This window comes from Archocentrus centrarchus, chromosome 20, assembly GCF_007364275.1.
Source record: "Archocentrus centrarchus isolate MPI-CPG fArcCen1 chromosome 20, fArcCen1, whole genome shotgun sequence".
Lineage (NCBI taxonomy): Eukaryota > Metazoa > Chordata > Actinopteri > Cichliformes > Cichlidae > Archocentrus > Archocentrus centrarchus.
In genome coordinates this window covers 22431212-22445800 of record NC_044365.1, presented here as the reverse complement: position 1 = coordinate 22445800, position 14589 = coordinate 22431212, and the positions used below count along the sequence as shown (strand labels likewise).

Genomic DNA, 14589 nt, shown 5'->3' with positions numbered 1-14589 from the left:
ATAATTTGTTCAAAGTATGGCCCTTTGCTTACCTCATCGGTGTGTTGCCTTCCCCTGTGCTAAACCATTTTTAACACTAATTTATATTTTTTTTCATTTATCAACTAAATACTAAATGCTCCATTTTCTTTCTTGTTTTAATAAATTACTTCTGAAGTTAAAAAAAAAAAAGACTGACAGAATGACCGGTAATAGAAATAATTAGCTGTAAGTATAGTCAGTGTTATCAAAGTGAAATAAAAGTTAACATTTAATGAAGGAAATGAGTGCAGAAACGGTGATGTTATCCCCTTCATCAGTGTGCGAGCGCTCCGATCTAATCCACAGAGTAAAAAATGACCTTCCCTTGACCACCTTCATAATTACCAGATCTCACAGAGTCTAAATCTCCTTACCTCCAGTGGAGTAATTATCAGTGTGACTCACTGAAAAGGCAATTGAGACAGTGGTTTATGGACTCCCATAGAGGAACGTGAGGAAGAGCAGTAATGGGGAGCTTGTTTGTCCCCCCCTCACCTTTCTCCTTGGGGCATTGACAGCCGTGTTTAGACGAGAGCAGTTCCCAAAAATACAGAGAGGGTCACATCGGACAATTTTATCAGCCTAGACGGGCTCCTCGGTAGCTTCTGATTAGCTCTTAATTTACTGCACTTCTCTCAAGACGTGAGATGAAGAACTTTTTATTGGACTTAAAGGAAGCCAGTGTGCATGCACGGATACTCAAAATGTGCCACTAGATTTTATTAATTCCTGAAATTCAGTACATTCTTTACAAGGCTTGCGAACTACTGTATGCTTTCCTTTTTGACTGCCAGAAATCCTGAATTCCTTCAGCGTGAGATGATCATTTCCGACTCCTTTTGTCCGTACTTTATGCAACACAGAACACATGCAGTTTTCATAGAATGAATGATAGTCAAAGTCCTTTTGTGTAGAAGTGATTACTATGACCCTGAAATCACTCTTCATGCTTGCTTTGCCCGACTCTTTTTCAAAGGACTATAACATGACGACCACCTATTTGTTGCTTTTCAAAAAGACTAAATGCATCAAAAGATGTTTTCATATTTCATTTAACTCAATAAAATGTGCTGTGGAAGGTAGGATGGCATGATACCAACAGGTAGCCGTCGGACTCATTTACATGCGCACAAACAAGCGCACAGGCAAAGGATGTATACGGTAATTCAGGGGGAATAGTTGTAAAGGCAAGTGTTGTACATTGGGATGAAAACAAGGAGTCAAGCTTGAATCAGCCCCAGAGAGAAAAGTACTGTAATAGGTGGGTTGGCAGTGACTACTGAGATAGCGCTGGTAATGAGAGAGCAGGCTGCCCGCCCTCACACCCCACTACTCAACCGCACAGGAAACAAAAATAGCATTTTGTCTGACGAACGAGCCGGCTTTGACCTAGCCTTTCGACCTCTGACAATCAGTCTCGCTTCGTCCTCCAGTACTTCACAAGCCTGGGCCAGGACAGTCAGAGATAACAGTTGATTTCTACTGTGGCACTAAAGCAAAAAAAAAAAAAAAACCAAGAAAAAAGAAAAAGCTCTGAAAGAGGGATGGCAGACAGTTTCTCAAAGCACTGAGGTTGAAGGCCTGAGACTTCTCAGTGCTGGTGTCTCACAGTCCCAAATGATTGTTGATAAAAGTTTAAATAGAGTTTCATTTCGCTGCGTGATCTGGCTCATTCCTCATTATAAACATTAACATAGGCAAGTTGTGACAACACTGAAAGTGAGACCCTTGCTCTTCCACCCCTCAGGCGTGATGACTAAGTGGGAGCGCTGAGTGCATCGCAGCAGAGGAGAACTAGTGAATATGAAACACAACAAAGAGACAGTGGGAGATATAATGAGCTCTATAGGATCCCGACACCCTTTTGCCCTCTCTCCATCACAAGTGAAGCTCCCACTCTCATCCTCGGCCTTGTGTCTGCTGGAGGAAGGAGCGCAAACAATTAGCTGAGACAAGCTGTTTGGATTATGTGCTCAACCAAAGCAATCAGACAGCTGTGGTTAAAAGAATGAGCTTCAAAATGCCAGTTGCCCAGTTAGAGAGGAAGGGAGGGTCAGTGGTCCTGACAGTCTTAACAAGATGACAGAATTTATAAAGCACTGCTGTTAAAGAATATAGTTACCTGCAGTGTAGCCCTTATAATAAGGCCACATGGGGCTTCTTCCATATTCCCTCTGTATTTGTTTTCTTTTGCCTCATATTCTTTTGTTGTGCCTCTTGTTCCTTGGCGTAATGGTTGGTGCTGGAGGAAATTCTTCAATCGTCTTTGATCTTCGCCTGGTTTCGATAATTTTTTGACAGAAATCTCATTTTGCCCCCCTTTTGTTTTCTCCGTCTTTGTTCCCTTTTATTCCGTCTTTAAATGGGGCTCAACATTTTGTCGTTGTGAAGTTGCAAAGGAAAAGAGTCGGTCCTGTCAGGGGCTCAGCGCTTGCTAGACAACTTGCCCCAACATTTCAAGTGCGAATTGGACTCTTGCCGTTTGCACAGATGATATATAATTCATGGTGGGGGTGTGAGAGAGGTGTCAATGTGTCAGGAGGTAGAAGAAATGTAAAAGTGTGCTGTTTACTGGCCGAGAGATGCCGGCTCTCTTTGGCTGGGCTTCTGCAGAGTGAGGAAAGAGGAGGATGATCTGATCTTCATCAAATGTTCATCTGTGCCTGTCCTGGAGATGAAGTGACCACGCTAATCAAAGACTTGTCTGCCCTGATGTTTTATTCATCTTTTATGAGACAAGCATACTTAAATAATTCAAGTGCATTGATTCAGTGTGTGTACAAGCTTGTCTACAATGTGTTCACAATTGCTGGACTGCATTATCAATAGATGTTCACATGTAATTTTTGTGAACCAGAGTTTGTTATTCAGGGCTTTGTGTTATAAATCTGTGGTTGTAGGAGCCTGGTCAAAAACGTTCCACTCAACACTGTAAATATTTAGCTTTAAATATTTTAAACTTTAAATACACTTTTTTGCTTCACTTTATATGTAATTCAAAATAATATTACAGTCTACAGACTAGTTTCTACATGACAGATTACATTTGTTTGTACATTTTAAAGCAAGAACATATGATTTTTCAATGTTATAAAAGCCAAACGTAGTTTCTTTTGTGCCATTAACCAGTTCTAATGTATATTTTGGTCATTTACAAGTTCACTTTTCCAATTCTAAGCATAAGGAGTAAGCATATTTTTCACAAAACATATAAATTTAGCATGTTTAGACAGTATATGCTTTATTCTGCATAATTATCTTGCTTTTTAGTAGAGCCTGACTGGTATAGGATTATAAAGACCGATACCAGTACTGATATTTGATGATTTAAAAATCTGATATATCGACCGATATTGTTTTCTATCAGACCTGAGTCAGTACTAAGATAATATGACGGTGCAATTAAAAATAAACTTGTTTACAGTTTCACAACTCACAGACTATGTGTTTGTCGTATTCCAAATATGTGTTGTAGAGTGCCCTCTGGTGAACAAACTATGTACATCAATAATCATAACATGGTTGAAGGGTGTTTCTCCCACCTGTTCTTTATTTATTAAATTTTCAGTTATCGGCTGTTATCACTGCCGATACTGATAGACTGGCAAATCACTAATATTACTCTGCTTTTAGCCAAAGAAATCCTATGTTTAAACTTTTTTTTTTGCCATTTTACCATTTTTTTTTTTTTTACCATTAAGCTGCCTCTATAGTGCAGTGGTTTACACATTCGCTTTACAAGCAAATGCTCCCCAGTTCATTGCTGGGAGGAGATATAAATTCTTTGGGGGTTGTATCAGGAACGGCATCTCTTGTAAATTCAAACATGTGGAGCTACCCGCTTATGATGACCCTTTGTAAGTAAGAGAGCAGCTGAAAGTAGTTGTAATTGTGGGAACAATTGAGGGAAATTATGGTGACAGAAATTTCTTTCTATTGTGCACTCCACTGTACAAAGCCCAATCAAATATCCTCATACAGATCAGTCCTGTACCCACCAAGCCCACCGAGCCAGAGTCCACAGCCATAACACATATTAACAGTCTGCTCCTTATCGGAGTCACATGTAGAAACAATATGTTCTGCATAAAATTGAGATTTGTTGGGGATTTTTTTTAATCCTCCTGTGCAAAATAAAGCAGGAGGATATTGTTGTCATACCGTCCTTCAGGTTTTACCTTTCTGGTCTATAGACTCCAAAAGCACAAGTAGTTGAGCCATGAAATTTGGCATATGTGTTCTTTACTCTTCAAATATGTGCAACGCGATACTCACATTTCCGTCCATCCGTGTGTCCGTCAGATGGCCTCCAATTTAGGGCAAAATAGTTTTGCAGAAGGAAATAAAGTGTCTGCTTCCTATTATGAAATGGGGCTCTAATGTTATCCTGACTTCTATATTTATTTTATATTTTCGATGATCACAGGAGGATGTGCCCATCTTGTTTATCTGTTTGACTGTCAACTTTTTAAACACATACAAAGGTTTAAAAAAAATCTCTTCTATCATCACATCTGTGTTGAAACGCAGTTTGTCCTTTCTTCTGTTTAAGGTGTGAAGGTCAGCTTAGATGTTGTTGTTTTTAGCCCATTTTGCACATATGGTGTTACAATTGATTCCTTTAGTAGACACCATTTGTTGTCTGCGTTGTGCTGTGGCTTTTGTCTGACATTCAAACATAAAGTGTGTGTTTTTAGTGTGTGTGCATGTGTGAGAAATTCTGTATTCAGGTGTTTGAAGTGAACTGCCATGGAAATTTACTTCACAGTGTTCACACCAACATGTTTTTACATTTGTTTTATGTCAAATGTGTACCCTGGGTACTTGGTAGTATTTCCATGTCTGGTGTGACTGCAGCCTGAGTGTTAACTGATTTTTTTTTTTAAACAGCATAAAAATTTATAAGCATTTAAATGTAGGAATTAGGTTCTAATGGCATGCTATTATTGGATCCAATTAGTTAATGGGTTTATTTCTGAACTGTTCCAGAGAAGATGGATGTCTCTTTCTTATGAGATTTTGAGCCATTAAACCAAAGATTCTTTCTTTCTCCAAGTGACAATGACGACTTTTGGCTCCAGAGAGCAATTATATCAGTCAGGCTTGATAGCTTTGTCCTCCAACTAGCTAAATTGAATTCAGTGACTCCATCATGCAGGCTAAAAACCCTTGAGGACCTTGTTGTGGCTCTATGCAATTTACATCTGTCTCTCACTATTTACTCTATGCATCCCGCACTGTGTGCATGTGTTTCTGTCTTTGGTGTTAGAATATTCTTCAAATAATGAAGGCCTCTTGGTTATGTGCTGAAACACATTTGCCGCTTGTGAGCCTGTTTGGCGTGCTTTGTGTGGAGAGTTCAGAGCTCAGGCACTAGGAAGAATCAAACTGCTGTTCTTTCATCAACAGCTACCTCATCACTGAACTCCCAGCTCCAGCACCTGCAGCAGCTCCAACAGATGCAGCAGCACCACCACCAGCAGCAGCAGCAACAGCAGCAGCAGCAGCAACAGCAACATCAGCAGCAGCAACAGCAGCAGCAGCACCACCATCACCAACAGACTCATTCCCATAACCAGAACCAGCTGCCATCCCAGCATCACATGACCCCATCCAGCCAGCAGCAGCAGACCTCCGTCCCGTCTCCAGGCTCTACCTGCTCCTCCACCTCCGGGCAGCCACAGCAGTCCCCACCACACCGACCCAACCAGTCTCCGGCTCGGAGCCTTCCATCGCCCGTCACTCCACCCATGCCTTTGCCTGTAAGTTTATAGACTAAGATGTATTATTTGTAAAAAAGCACAGGTCCAACTTTTCCTGTCTCTGGAGCAACTTCTAATATGATGCACTCCATTTTCATTTTTTCCTGAAGATACATAAAGTTGTGTTTTTAGTATTTACAGTAACAGTCTAGCCACACCAGCCTAGAGACTGGTTGGAGAGCACCTGACAACCACCAGAAAAATTTGTATTTTCCAGCTGGTTGCGAGTGATTGCTGGAGGTTGCTGGCAGGCAGCCACATGGCCCTAGAGACCAGTAAGTGATCCCTGGCAACCACAGGTCACTAGGGAAAAAATGTGTATTCCCTGAACGGTTGGCGAGTGGTTCATTCTTGACCCATTTTGAAATCTGAAGTCTTCTGCAGCCCGTCCAAACCTTTAATCACAACTTTCATTACAATACAAGCCGAAAGTATTTCCTCCTCTGTTTTTTAAACTGATTCATTTGATCTTCTGGTGGTTTGTTCAGTTGATGTTGATCCTCCATTAATAGCTTTACTTCTGCTACATCATAATGCTTTGTTAGTTCTTTCCTGCTAATGTTGAGGCAATAAGAAGAATAACATTAATTGTTGTGTTTGTTAGTTCTGTTTAGTTTTTAAATATGAATATTTAAAGACAATTTTAAATTAAATTGGAATATTCAGAGTTAAATGTTATTTAATATTTTCTCACAGTCACGCTTTGGGAATCACTGCTGTTTCCCATTAATTTATTTTATTAATACAGGCAATCTACATCAACCATAAATAACCCTGCTCACTGATCTTGCTCTAAAGGCCAGGAAGTAGTTCTTTTTAAAAGAAAAGTGCTTTAAGAGCTGACATGTGCATCTGAATGCATTACTGCTGATTTTTCAGCAGCTGTATACTCTGTGCTTGATTGTTTGTCTGCAGATGATCTTTATCAAGGGGTGTCTATGTGGACCTATTAGAATATGCATGTTTTATTGAAGCCTTGACGCACTTGAGTACATCCATCCTCACAACCAGGCGAGAAGCATTAATCGTGCCCGCCGCTGCAGATCGAGGAGGGATTCTGAGGCTATCTATCCTAAGGCTTTCCAGTTGTAATCAGTCCCTTAATCTTTGCTGCTCTTCCCACTCAACCTCCTTTTTAGTCACTTTGTCTGTCCATCCATCTCTGCCCTTCTGTCCGTCTGCCCTGTCACTGTGTGACGATAAAACCTATTTTATATCCCTGTGGTTTCATTTCTGGTGGAGACTGGCCAGGGTCGCCTTTCTGTCCCTGGTCACATTCATCAGCGTCAGACCCTTATTGGGTTTGTGGGCAAGCTTCTTTATGGCCAGGATGAGTTGGGCTATTTGTTTCCCCTTGCAGCCCTCTCTGGCCCTGTCACGGCCTAGTGAGACTCAGCAGGAAAAAACAGCCTCTGGATTTAATGGGCTCCAAAGGCTAGCCACTACATCGCACCAAACAGGCTGTCCAGCCTGACTGTGGATACAAGAGCTCCTGACCAACATACAGATCCTCACATTAAGCTTGCATCAGACAGTGTGTAAACACCTTAAGTAACAGACACTCTCTTAAGCTTTAATTTGCTAGGAAACCACCACTTGGTTAATTTCCAAGAATCTGAACAAGAACTGCAGAAGCATTGTTATTTAAAACAGGCTTACTGCATGTCTGAGTTTCAGAGCTTATCCAGGCGGTCTTTCTGGAAAAAAGCAGAGATACTGATGGCTGAGGACAGACCTGCTTGAGGGGTCAAAGGGGGCCACATCAGGTATCATTAAGATATTGCCTCATCAAATAGGATTATAGTGTGGGTTATATATGTGTGTGTAGAAGAAGCAAAATGGCCATAAAAGGTTTAGTTTCTCTGGGTCATTGCTGGGATTTTCAAAGAGTGGCTCACCCAGGGAGGGGCTCTCTGAAGGACAGGCCGCAGCCTCAGCACCCTCTCATGGCTGCAATAGGATTTAAGCTCCACCTCCCTCCGCCGCTTGGGTCAGTGATTGGATTTTCAGTCCCACGTTGCTGGTTCATTTACAGAAGTTTTAAAATTCAAAGAAACTCCCCAAGCAGAGACTTCCTCGTGAGCACATGTGAATTGTCATCCTGATCCAGCTTTTGTATGTTTTAATGAAAGGCACAGAAGGGCATTTCTGGTGTCTGCGTGTTTTACCCAGAGGAACCAGTCTGTGCAGTAAAGTGGAGTCATAATTACCATAATACAATGAGCATTTTGCAGATAACACCCCTATTTCCTACCGTTATTATTCAAACAAGTAGAATCACTCAGCCATTCAGCTATTTGCAGAAAAGACAGCGCAGAGTTGCAGAGAGACAAACACTCATTATGTTCCAATTAACGTCCCTTTGTAATTCTCTTCTCGTGGGAGGTGTGTGATATTCTTTGTAAACTCATAGAGGAGAAATCCTAAGCCTTCATTACATCCCTAGTGTTTTTTTTTTTTTTTGGGTTTGGGTGTTTTTAATTTGTGAGTCAAATTTCATTAATTAGCTCATTAATACTCGCATATAGACTACAAATCGCACCACGGCACACTGTATCCCCTTGAGTCAGTGTTTTAACTTATATTACTGAAGCTAATTTGGTTAAATGGAGGAGAATTTACCTTTCTACACCTTTCGCACCACACTCTCTGCCCTCCCGACATGCAGAGTACAGTCACAGGCGGCCTGGAGCTGCCTGAAATAGCCACCACAGTGATGACAAATAGACAGAGGAAGATTATGAAATTTGCTTAAGTGCGTTAATGGGCTGATTGTGGGAGCCCGCTGGATTTTGCTGGAAGTTGATTGATTAGAGCTGCGGGTTTTCTCCACGCCCGGAGAGCTCAGGGATTTGACGGGGTAAAGGCGCGCCAAGTCTGTTACACCGGAATTGATCTTAATTAGATCTGAAAGACCTGCCACAGCAGAATGGTCGCGGCGATTAAAATGAAAAACAGGAGAAATTACTGATCAAATTAATCATAATGTCGGGCTACAGCTGTAGGTCTGGTGTAATTTGCCACTCCAGTGAGTTACATCAGCCCAGGCAGGGGAAAGGAGAGGCAGTACATACTGATCCGTGGCAGCGGGAAGCTTAGGCCAGCCTATCAAATGTCTTATTCCAGTTTGTCTGCCCAGACCCTCCTGACCCTGCTGCGCCATCCAGCGGAGGCCCAGCATCCTTCTTTTTGTGCCTCTAATCTAATTAGTTGCTTTTTATTGCCCTTTTTTCCCTTCTACATTATGTCTTTCTCCATCCAAAACTGCACCCTCTCCAGCACTGCTGTTCTTGTCATGGCTGTCTTGTCACCAGCATGTTGTGTGTTCACTAATAGCTTCTGACCTTGGTCCAGTGTCTGGCTGGCTGGTTTTTGGGGGGCCTGGCGGAGGTGGAGGCGTCCTGTCTTCCTCCTCCGTCAGACTCCCGCCGTCTGTCTCTCTCCCCTTCGTAGTCGTCTCCTTGATCGCTGTCAGAGCCCCACACTGGGCCTGTCCACTCTCCATCCACACACTCATAGGGGTAATTACAGCCTAGGGGCCTGCCTCCTATCCCTGTGCTCCACAATTTACCACCAAAGCGTCCACAGACATCTCTCTTCTTCCCCACTGCACCCCGACATCACAGGACTGCAGGGCCTCAACCCACAAGTGCTGCAATTACCTGAGTCTCTCCTCAATCCTTTTCTCTCTCTCCCTCTCTCTCTCTCTCTCTCTCTCTCTCCCTCTCCTCACTCCCCCCTGCACACTCTCCTCTCCACCCCTTTGGCTCCCTCACTATTCCCTGGCAATCAGCCTTCATTAGAAGCCTCTGGTGAAAACCCATCGTCACCAAGGTCAGCCGCTGCCAACCACAACGGCCTTTCAGAGGCCTGGCTGTCTGCACTCTCCATCTTTCCTCACCTCCTTGCCATCTTCCCATTCCTCCTCCTCCTCCTTTTGCTCCCCCTTCCTGCTCACTCCACCATCCTCCTCAAATCTCGGGCCCATCTCTGCTGCTTTTGTCTCCAGCTGAGGCCCCTTCAGACACTCATGTCACTGTTTTCCGCTGCAGTGCACTTTTACTTATGTCAACCACTGTTAAAATCACCACTGTCCAATTTGCTCCAAATGTCTCCCTTTTTTTATGGGCGGTGGGTGTTTCTGCCATTATATTAACATGTGTATTAAATGAGCCTTGCACATCGATTAATTGATTTTCCAGATCAGCTCCATGTTCATTGAATTTAGCGAAGCGGGGCACCATCATTCTGTGGGACATTAAATCAAAATTAAAATGACATGCTCAAATGTGGGCCCATTGGCACTCGCTGCGGCTTGTCGATGAAACGGGGAGCATTTAAGTTAACAGGGAGGAGTTTATCATCAGTCTTAAATTAAACAATTAAAATTGGAGGCTGTGGGTTAAAAACACAGGTTTTATTTTCTTTTAGCGTATTTCTTGCAGTAAACTGTGTTTTGAGTGTGTTTTCTTGCCCGGTTGGGGAAGAAGATAAAATCAAAAGAGAGTATAATTTAAAAGATCATTGAATAAATATTTATATGTGAGAATAAAAATTGGGGGTTCTTTACTTTTACTGCAAATAATCTAAGCTTTGATGTATTCTCATGTCCTGACATTATCCACAATAACACCTGCTTTAAATCCCCAGATTTCAAATAAAACTTTCAAATATATACACATGGTATATGGTGGCAGGCTGTCTGTTTAAATGCCTGCTGGTTGCTGTGCGGTTTTAGAGCATGAACGGGCCCTCAGCTCTCCAGCAGCTCAGCCTAGCCTCTTATTAATGCACAGGAGATCCGGCTCTTAAGAAGGCAGAAAATTGCCTTACATAACAAGCGCTCCACAATTTAAAAATACAAATGTGCACTGTTGACTGAAGCAGAAAATAAGACTGTTGCCCATCAACAGCACCACATTTCATATGAATAATTATAAAGCATGGGAGCTAGATGAGGAAAACAACCTGACCATGACAGCTCTACTACTTTTATTTACTTCAAATGAGGGATTAGGCAGGGAGAAAATCTAGAGACTTAAGGACCGACGATGAGGCTTGAATTTCTAAATAAGGCGAAAGTTAAATTTATCATATTTCACAAGGATCCTCTGGAAAACTGTGAGGGCACTTTCACTTTTAAAATTGTACCTACATTGCACCTTGCACTTACTTTTTGGCTTTTCTGGTTTTGTTGCGTTTTCGGAGCTCGCCAAGTTGATATTTCCTTCGCTTTTTTTGAAATCTGCAATCCTTCTAAGCCTGGCCCCATTACTCTCAAGGTGGGCAGAGGGCTCGCAGCTCAGACACCCAGCAGAAAGGCACAGCTCCCTGATCAGCCCACATGCACACTGGGGGCAACACGCATTAGACGCCCACAGGGGAGCCCTCAGATGGAGTACCAAGCAAGGGCTCACCTAACAGTGGAAAAGGAATAGGGTTTCTTTAATTATGAGGCAGGGCTGTGACATTGAGTTCCCCCCTTTCTCCTCCAGCAGCCTCCCAGACACCGTCTAAGTGCTCCGCTCCGCTGAGGAGGCCAGTCCCCCCGCGGGGCGCGATTCCACTGCCTGTAATTTCTGATGCCCATTAGTGACCGCAAACAGAGCACCGGGCTCACACAAGGAATACAGCTGCGCAGCTCTGCTACGCTGTAAAAAGGCCCTTTTAATGCAATGTTATTGCATTATACCCTCCTCATAGACCAAGTCAAAAGTCCCATTTGTGGTCTCTGCAGAATATTATCAGAAATTCTTCTCTGCGGTGTTTTCGGTCCAGCTGAAGCTGGATTTTTGGTATATGTTTTTACAATGTAATGTATGTAGTGGGCTGTGTGGATTTAAATTCCTCTGATCTGTACCTGTACTCTATAAGGAGCTTTTTACATTTCTTTTTTTTTTTCTCCTCTCTGCCCTTTTTCATTATTAGCGAGAATGTACAATTGATGGGTTTTGTAAATAGACTCAACTAGAATCCAAGAAGAGTGCACTTCCTTAAGTCAACTCCTCAGAGGGGGGAAGCCTTTGAAGTTGAAACTGAGGTAATCAATACAAATACGGCTGCACATTTCATCAATTCATTTCTCCACTTATGCTGATTTAGCTCGTGCCAACAACTCTGTGTTTCTTTTTCTTTTTTCTTTCTTTTGGGGGGGTGGGGGGTGGACAAAGAAAAGAAGCGAGGCAGCAAAGGAGACATGGAAGGAGGGGAGGGAGGGTGGTGGATTTATTGATCAAGGGTGACCACATCTTAGCCACAGAGCCCCTCTCTCGTGATTAATCTTAGGGCTTAGAGTTGGCCAATGACACATGACAGGCCTCCTCCTCAAACTCCTCCATTTCTCTTCATTACTGGCCGTATTTTTGGACACCACAGTGGAGAGTAATCATTTACCTTTATTGTGTTTATAAAGCTGCGGCATGGATGACCCTTCCTATATTGAATTGAGGACATCAAAAGATCACTGGACATTGATTAGGAAGATATTAAAGTCATTCAAATGCTATATTTATATGTCAAACAACAGCAGAGTGAAAAGAGATGCCATTTCCACCTAAACGAAAAGCAGCTGGATGTAATCAGTCCAGTAGAGATAAAACGCAAGAATCAAGAAATATGGTTTATTAAACATTGAATATTTGAGGTAATGGTCATCTAAAAGGCTGAGAAGAGTCTTTGTTGATTCTCCACAGTCTGATCTCCTAATGATTTGATTTTTCATTTTCTCTCATGGCCAGGTACCCACTTTAAAATCATAGCCGGAGCAGCAGTATATTTTCCTGCAACACTGGTTGCCGCTGTGATTTCCAACCCAGCGCTGGTATGGTACAGAAATAACTGCACCAAATATGTCACATCATGAGCTGAAATGGTCAGCACTTTCCGGTAGATACTTAATCACCAAGTAGTTTCAAATTTAATACATCTGGAAACAGCTAAATATTATAGATCATTCCCCGGGAAGAGAAATAGTGTAAGAGGATTGTAGTATAACTTATATTTTTACTCTCGGTGTGTCCCCTAACCAGTGGAAATATACTGCTGCTGTGATTGATGACAAGGAACCCACTCTGAACCGCTGTGCCTCACAATTATCAACAAATGGGCTGGAGCAGATTTTATGTAATGATTAAAGCTGCTGTTAATTTCACATGAAGGTAATGAGTAGGGAGATTGACGGCCACTGTCCGACACTCCATCATCCCTTTATAGTTAGTTTAAACGTTTTCACGACTCTTTTCCTCCCTCATTTGCATTTCGCCTCATTAGATATGGCCATTTCTAAGACTGCCCGCGATATCCATTTCCTGGAGTTAATGCATTTTATTTGATCAGCCAAGCCGCCTCAGTTAACTAGCTGTCATTCTGGTGTTTCATATGACATCACTCCATTAGCACCCGCCGTGCCACCTCAGCCACCTCCACGTCCACACCCGCTGCCACCACCATCCCTACGCTGCCTTAAGCAATTACAATGCCCGACTGTCACCGGATGCAGCGTTATTGTATTTTGCCGGGTGTTATCTGCCCCAGTTGTTCTATCTGTCTTTCACGTTCCAATATTTTTCCTCAAGAATAGCTCTTTTTGGGGTTTATTTTTCACAACGGCTGGAGCTGAGGCCCAGTGGTGAGCAATATTTGGAGCTGGGAGGGCTCAGAGTGCACGACCACGGTGCGAGGCCCCGCCAACCAAGGGACTAGAGGTGTTTTGGAGGGCCTAATGGCATTTTGATGTTCATAAGCACAGCGGATGTGAGGAAGGGGAGACAGGGAGGTGGGGGGAGAGGCTTTTTTTGGGGGGAAGGAGGAGGAGAAGAGTCAGGAGAGGACTGTCAGCGGAAGACTTGCAGAGTCCTGACAGACACAGAACGTGTTTTCTCATGTCACAGCTGATTACATTCACTCCGGAGTGGGAAAAGAGCAGGGAGGAGACAGAGATGTGGGACCGGGACGAGCGAGGGAAGCTTCCATGTTGTTCCAGATAAAGGACATTCTTCTCATACAGAAACAATAGTGGTATTGACTGTTAATTTACCCTGCTGGGTCCACTTTGATGCAGCTGTGGCTGGATGTTTGCGGTTAAAACTTTCCGATATTTTTGTAGATGCTCGTTTCTACCTGTAAAAGTTTATATGCCTTTGCTGTCGGTATCAGGTCACTTCTTATATTCTCTTTGAAATTTCCATGCTTGGTTAAATAAATGTTTGATTCTTTTCTTGACTCACATATGAGCAGAAAATAAGTTTTACACAAATCCCAATCCCAAGCGTAGACAAATCTACCCCCCCTGCTTGCACCTCCACCACTTGTCCATTTATCTTTGCTCTTTTTTGTCTAGTGCAGTCCCAGGAAAAAAAAAAAGCAATTAAGTTTAAAACGGCCACATGAAAAGAGCAAAAACCAAGAATAAACTCCAGTTGGTTCGTGTCAGACGATTTTAGTTTCCAGGGGTCTCTCCACGGTTTGCGGGGACACTATTTTTCCCTCTATTCCTGAGATTACACGGGTTGCTGCACCAGGTGACCCTCATGGTCAAACAAGGCGATGGAGAGCCTGGCGGAGTTTAAAGACTCTCCCCTTCATACCGTGCAGAAAAAAAAAAAAGATGCATTTTTAACAATTTGCCATCTTTTTTTTTCCCCCTGCCAGAGACATTTATTTTGTGTGTGTTTATCCACATGTATCCTTGCAAGTTTGCCTATATTAAACCAAGAGAGCGATGCAGTCGGAGGGAGCTAAAGGTGGCAGAATGTTGTCACATGATATAATGGAGGCTTTGAAATTGCTGGCTTGAAATTTATTCTAA

The 14589-nt window shown here is 42.8% G+C and overlaps 1 protein-coding gene across 5 annotated transcripts in view; it reads left to right on the top strand.

Annotated features, from left to right (window-relative positions):
• The window catches only part of pou6f2 (POU class 6 homeobox 2), an 81454-nt gene that overhangs the window by 42000 nt on the left and 24865 nt on the right, over positions 1–14589 (top strand). For all 5 annotated transcript variants that reach the window (XM_030756039.1, XM_030756038.1, XM_030756035.1 and 2 more), the window contains one exon: positions 5431–5783. In XM_030756039.1, coding sequence (XP_030611899.1) covers positions 5431–5783 — 353 coding nt within the window. The remainder of the gene's footprint in view (positions 1–5430; positions 5784–14589) is intronic.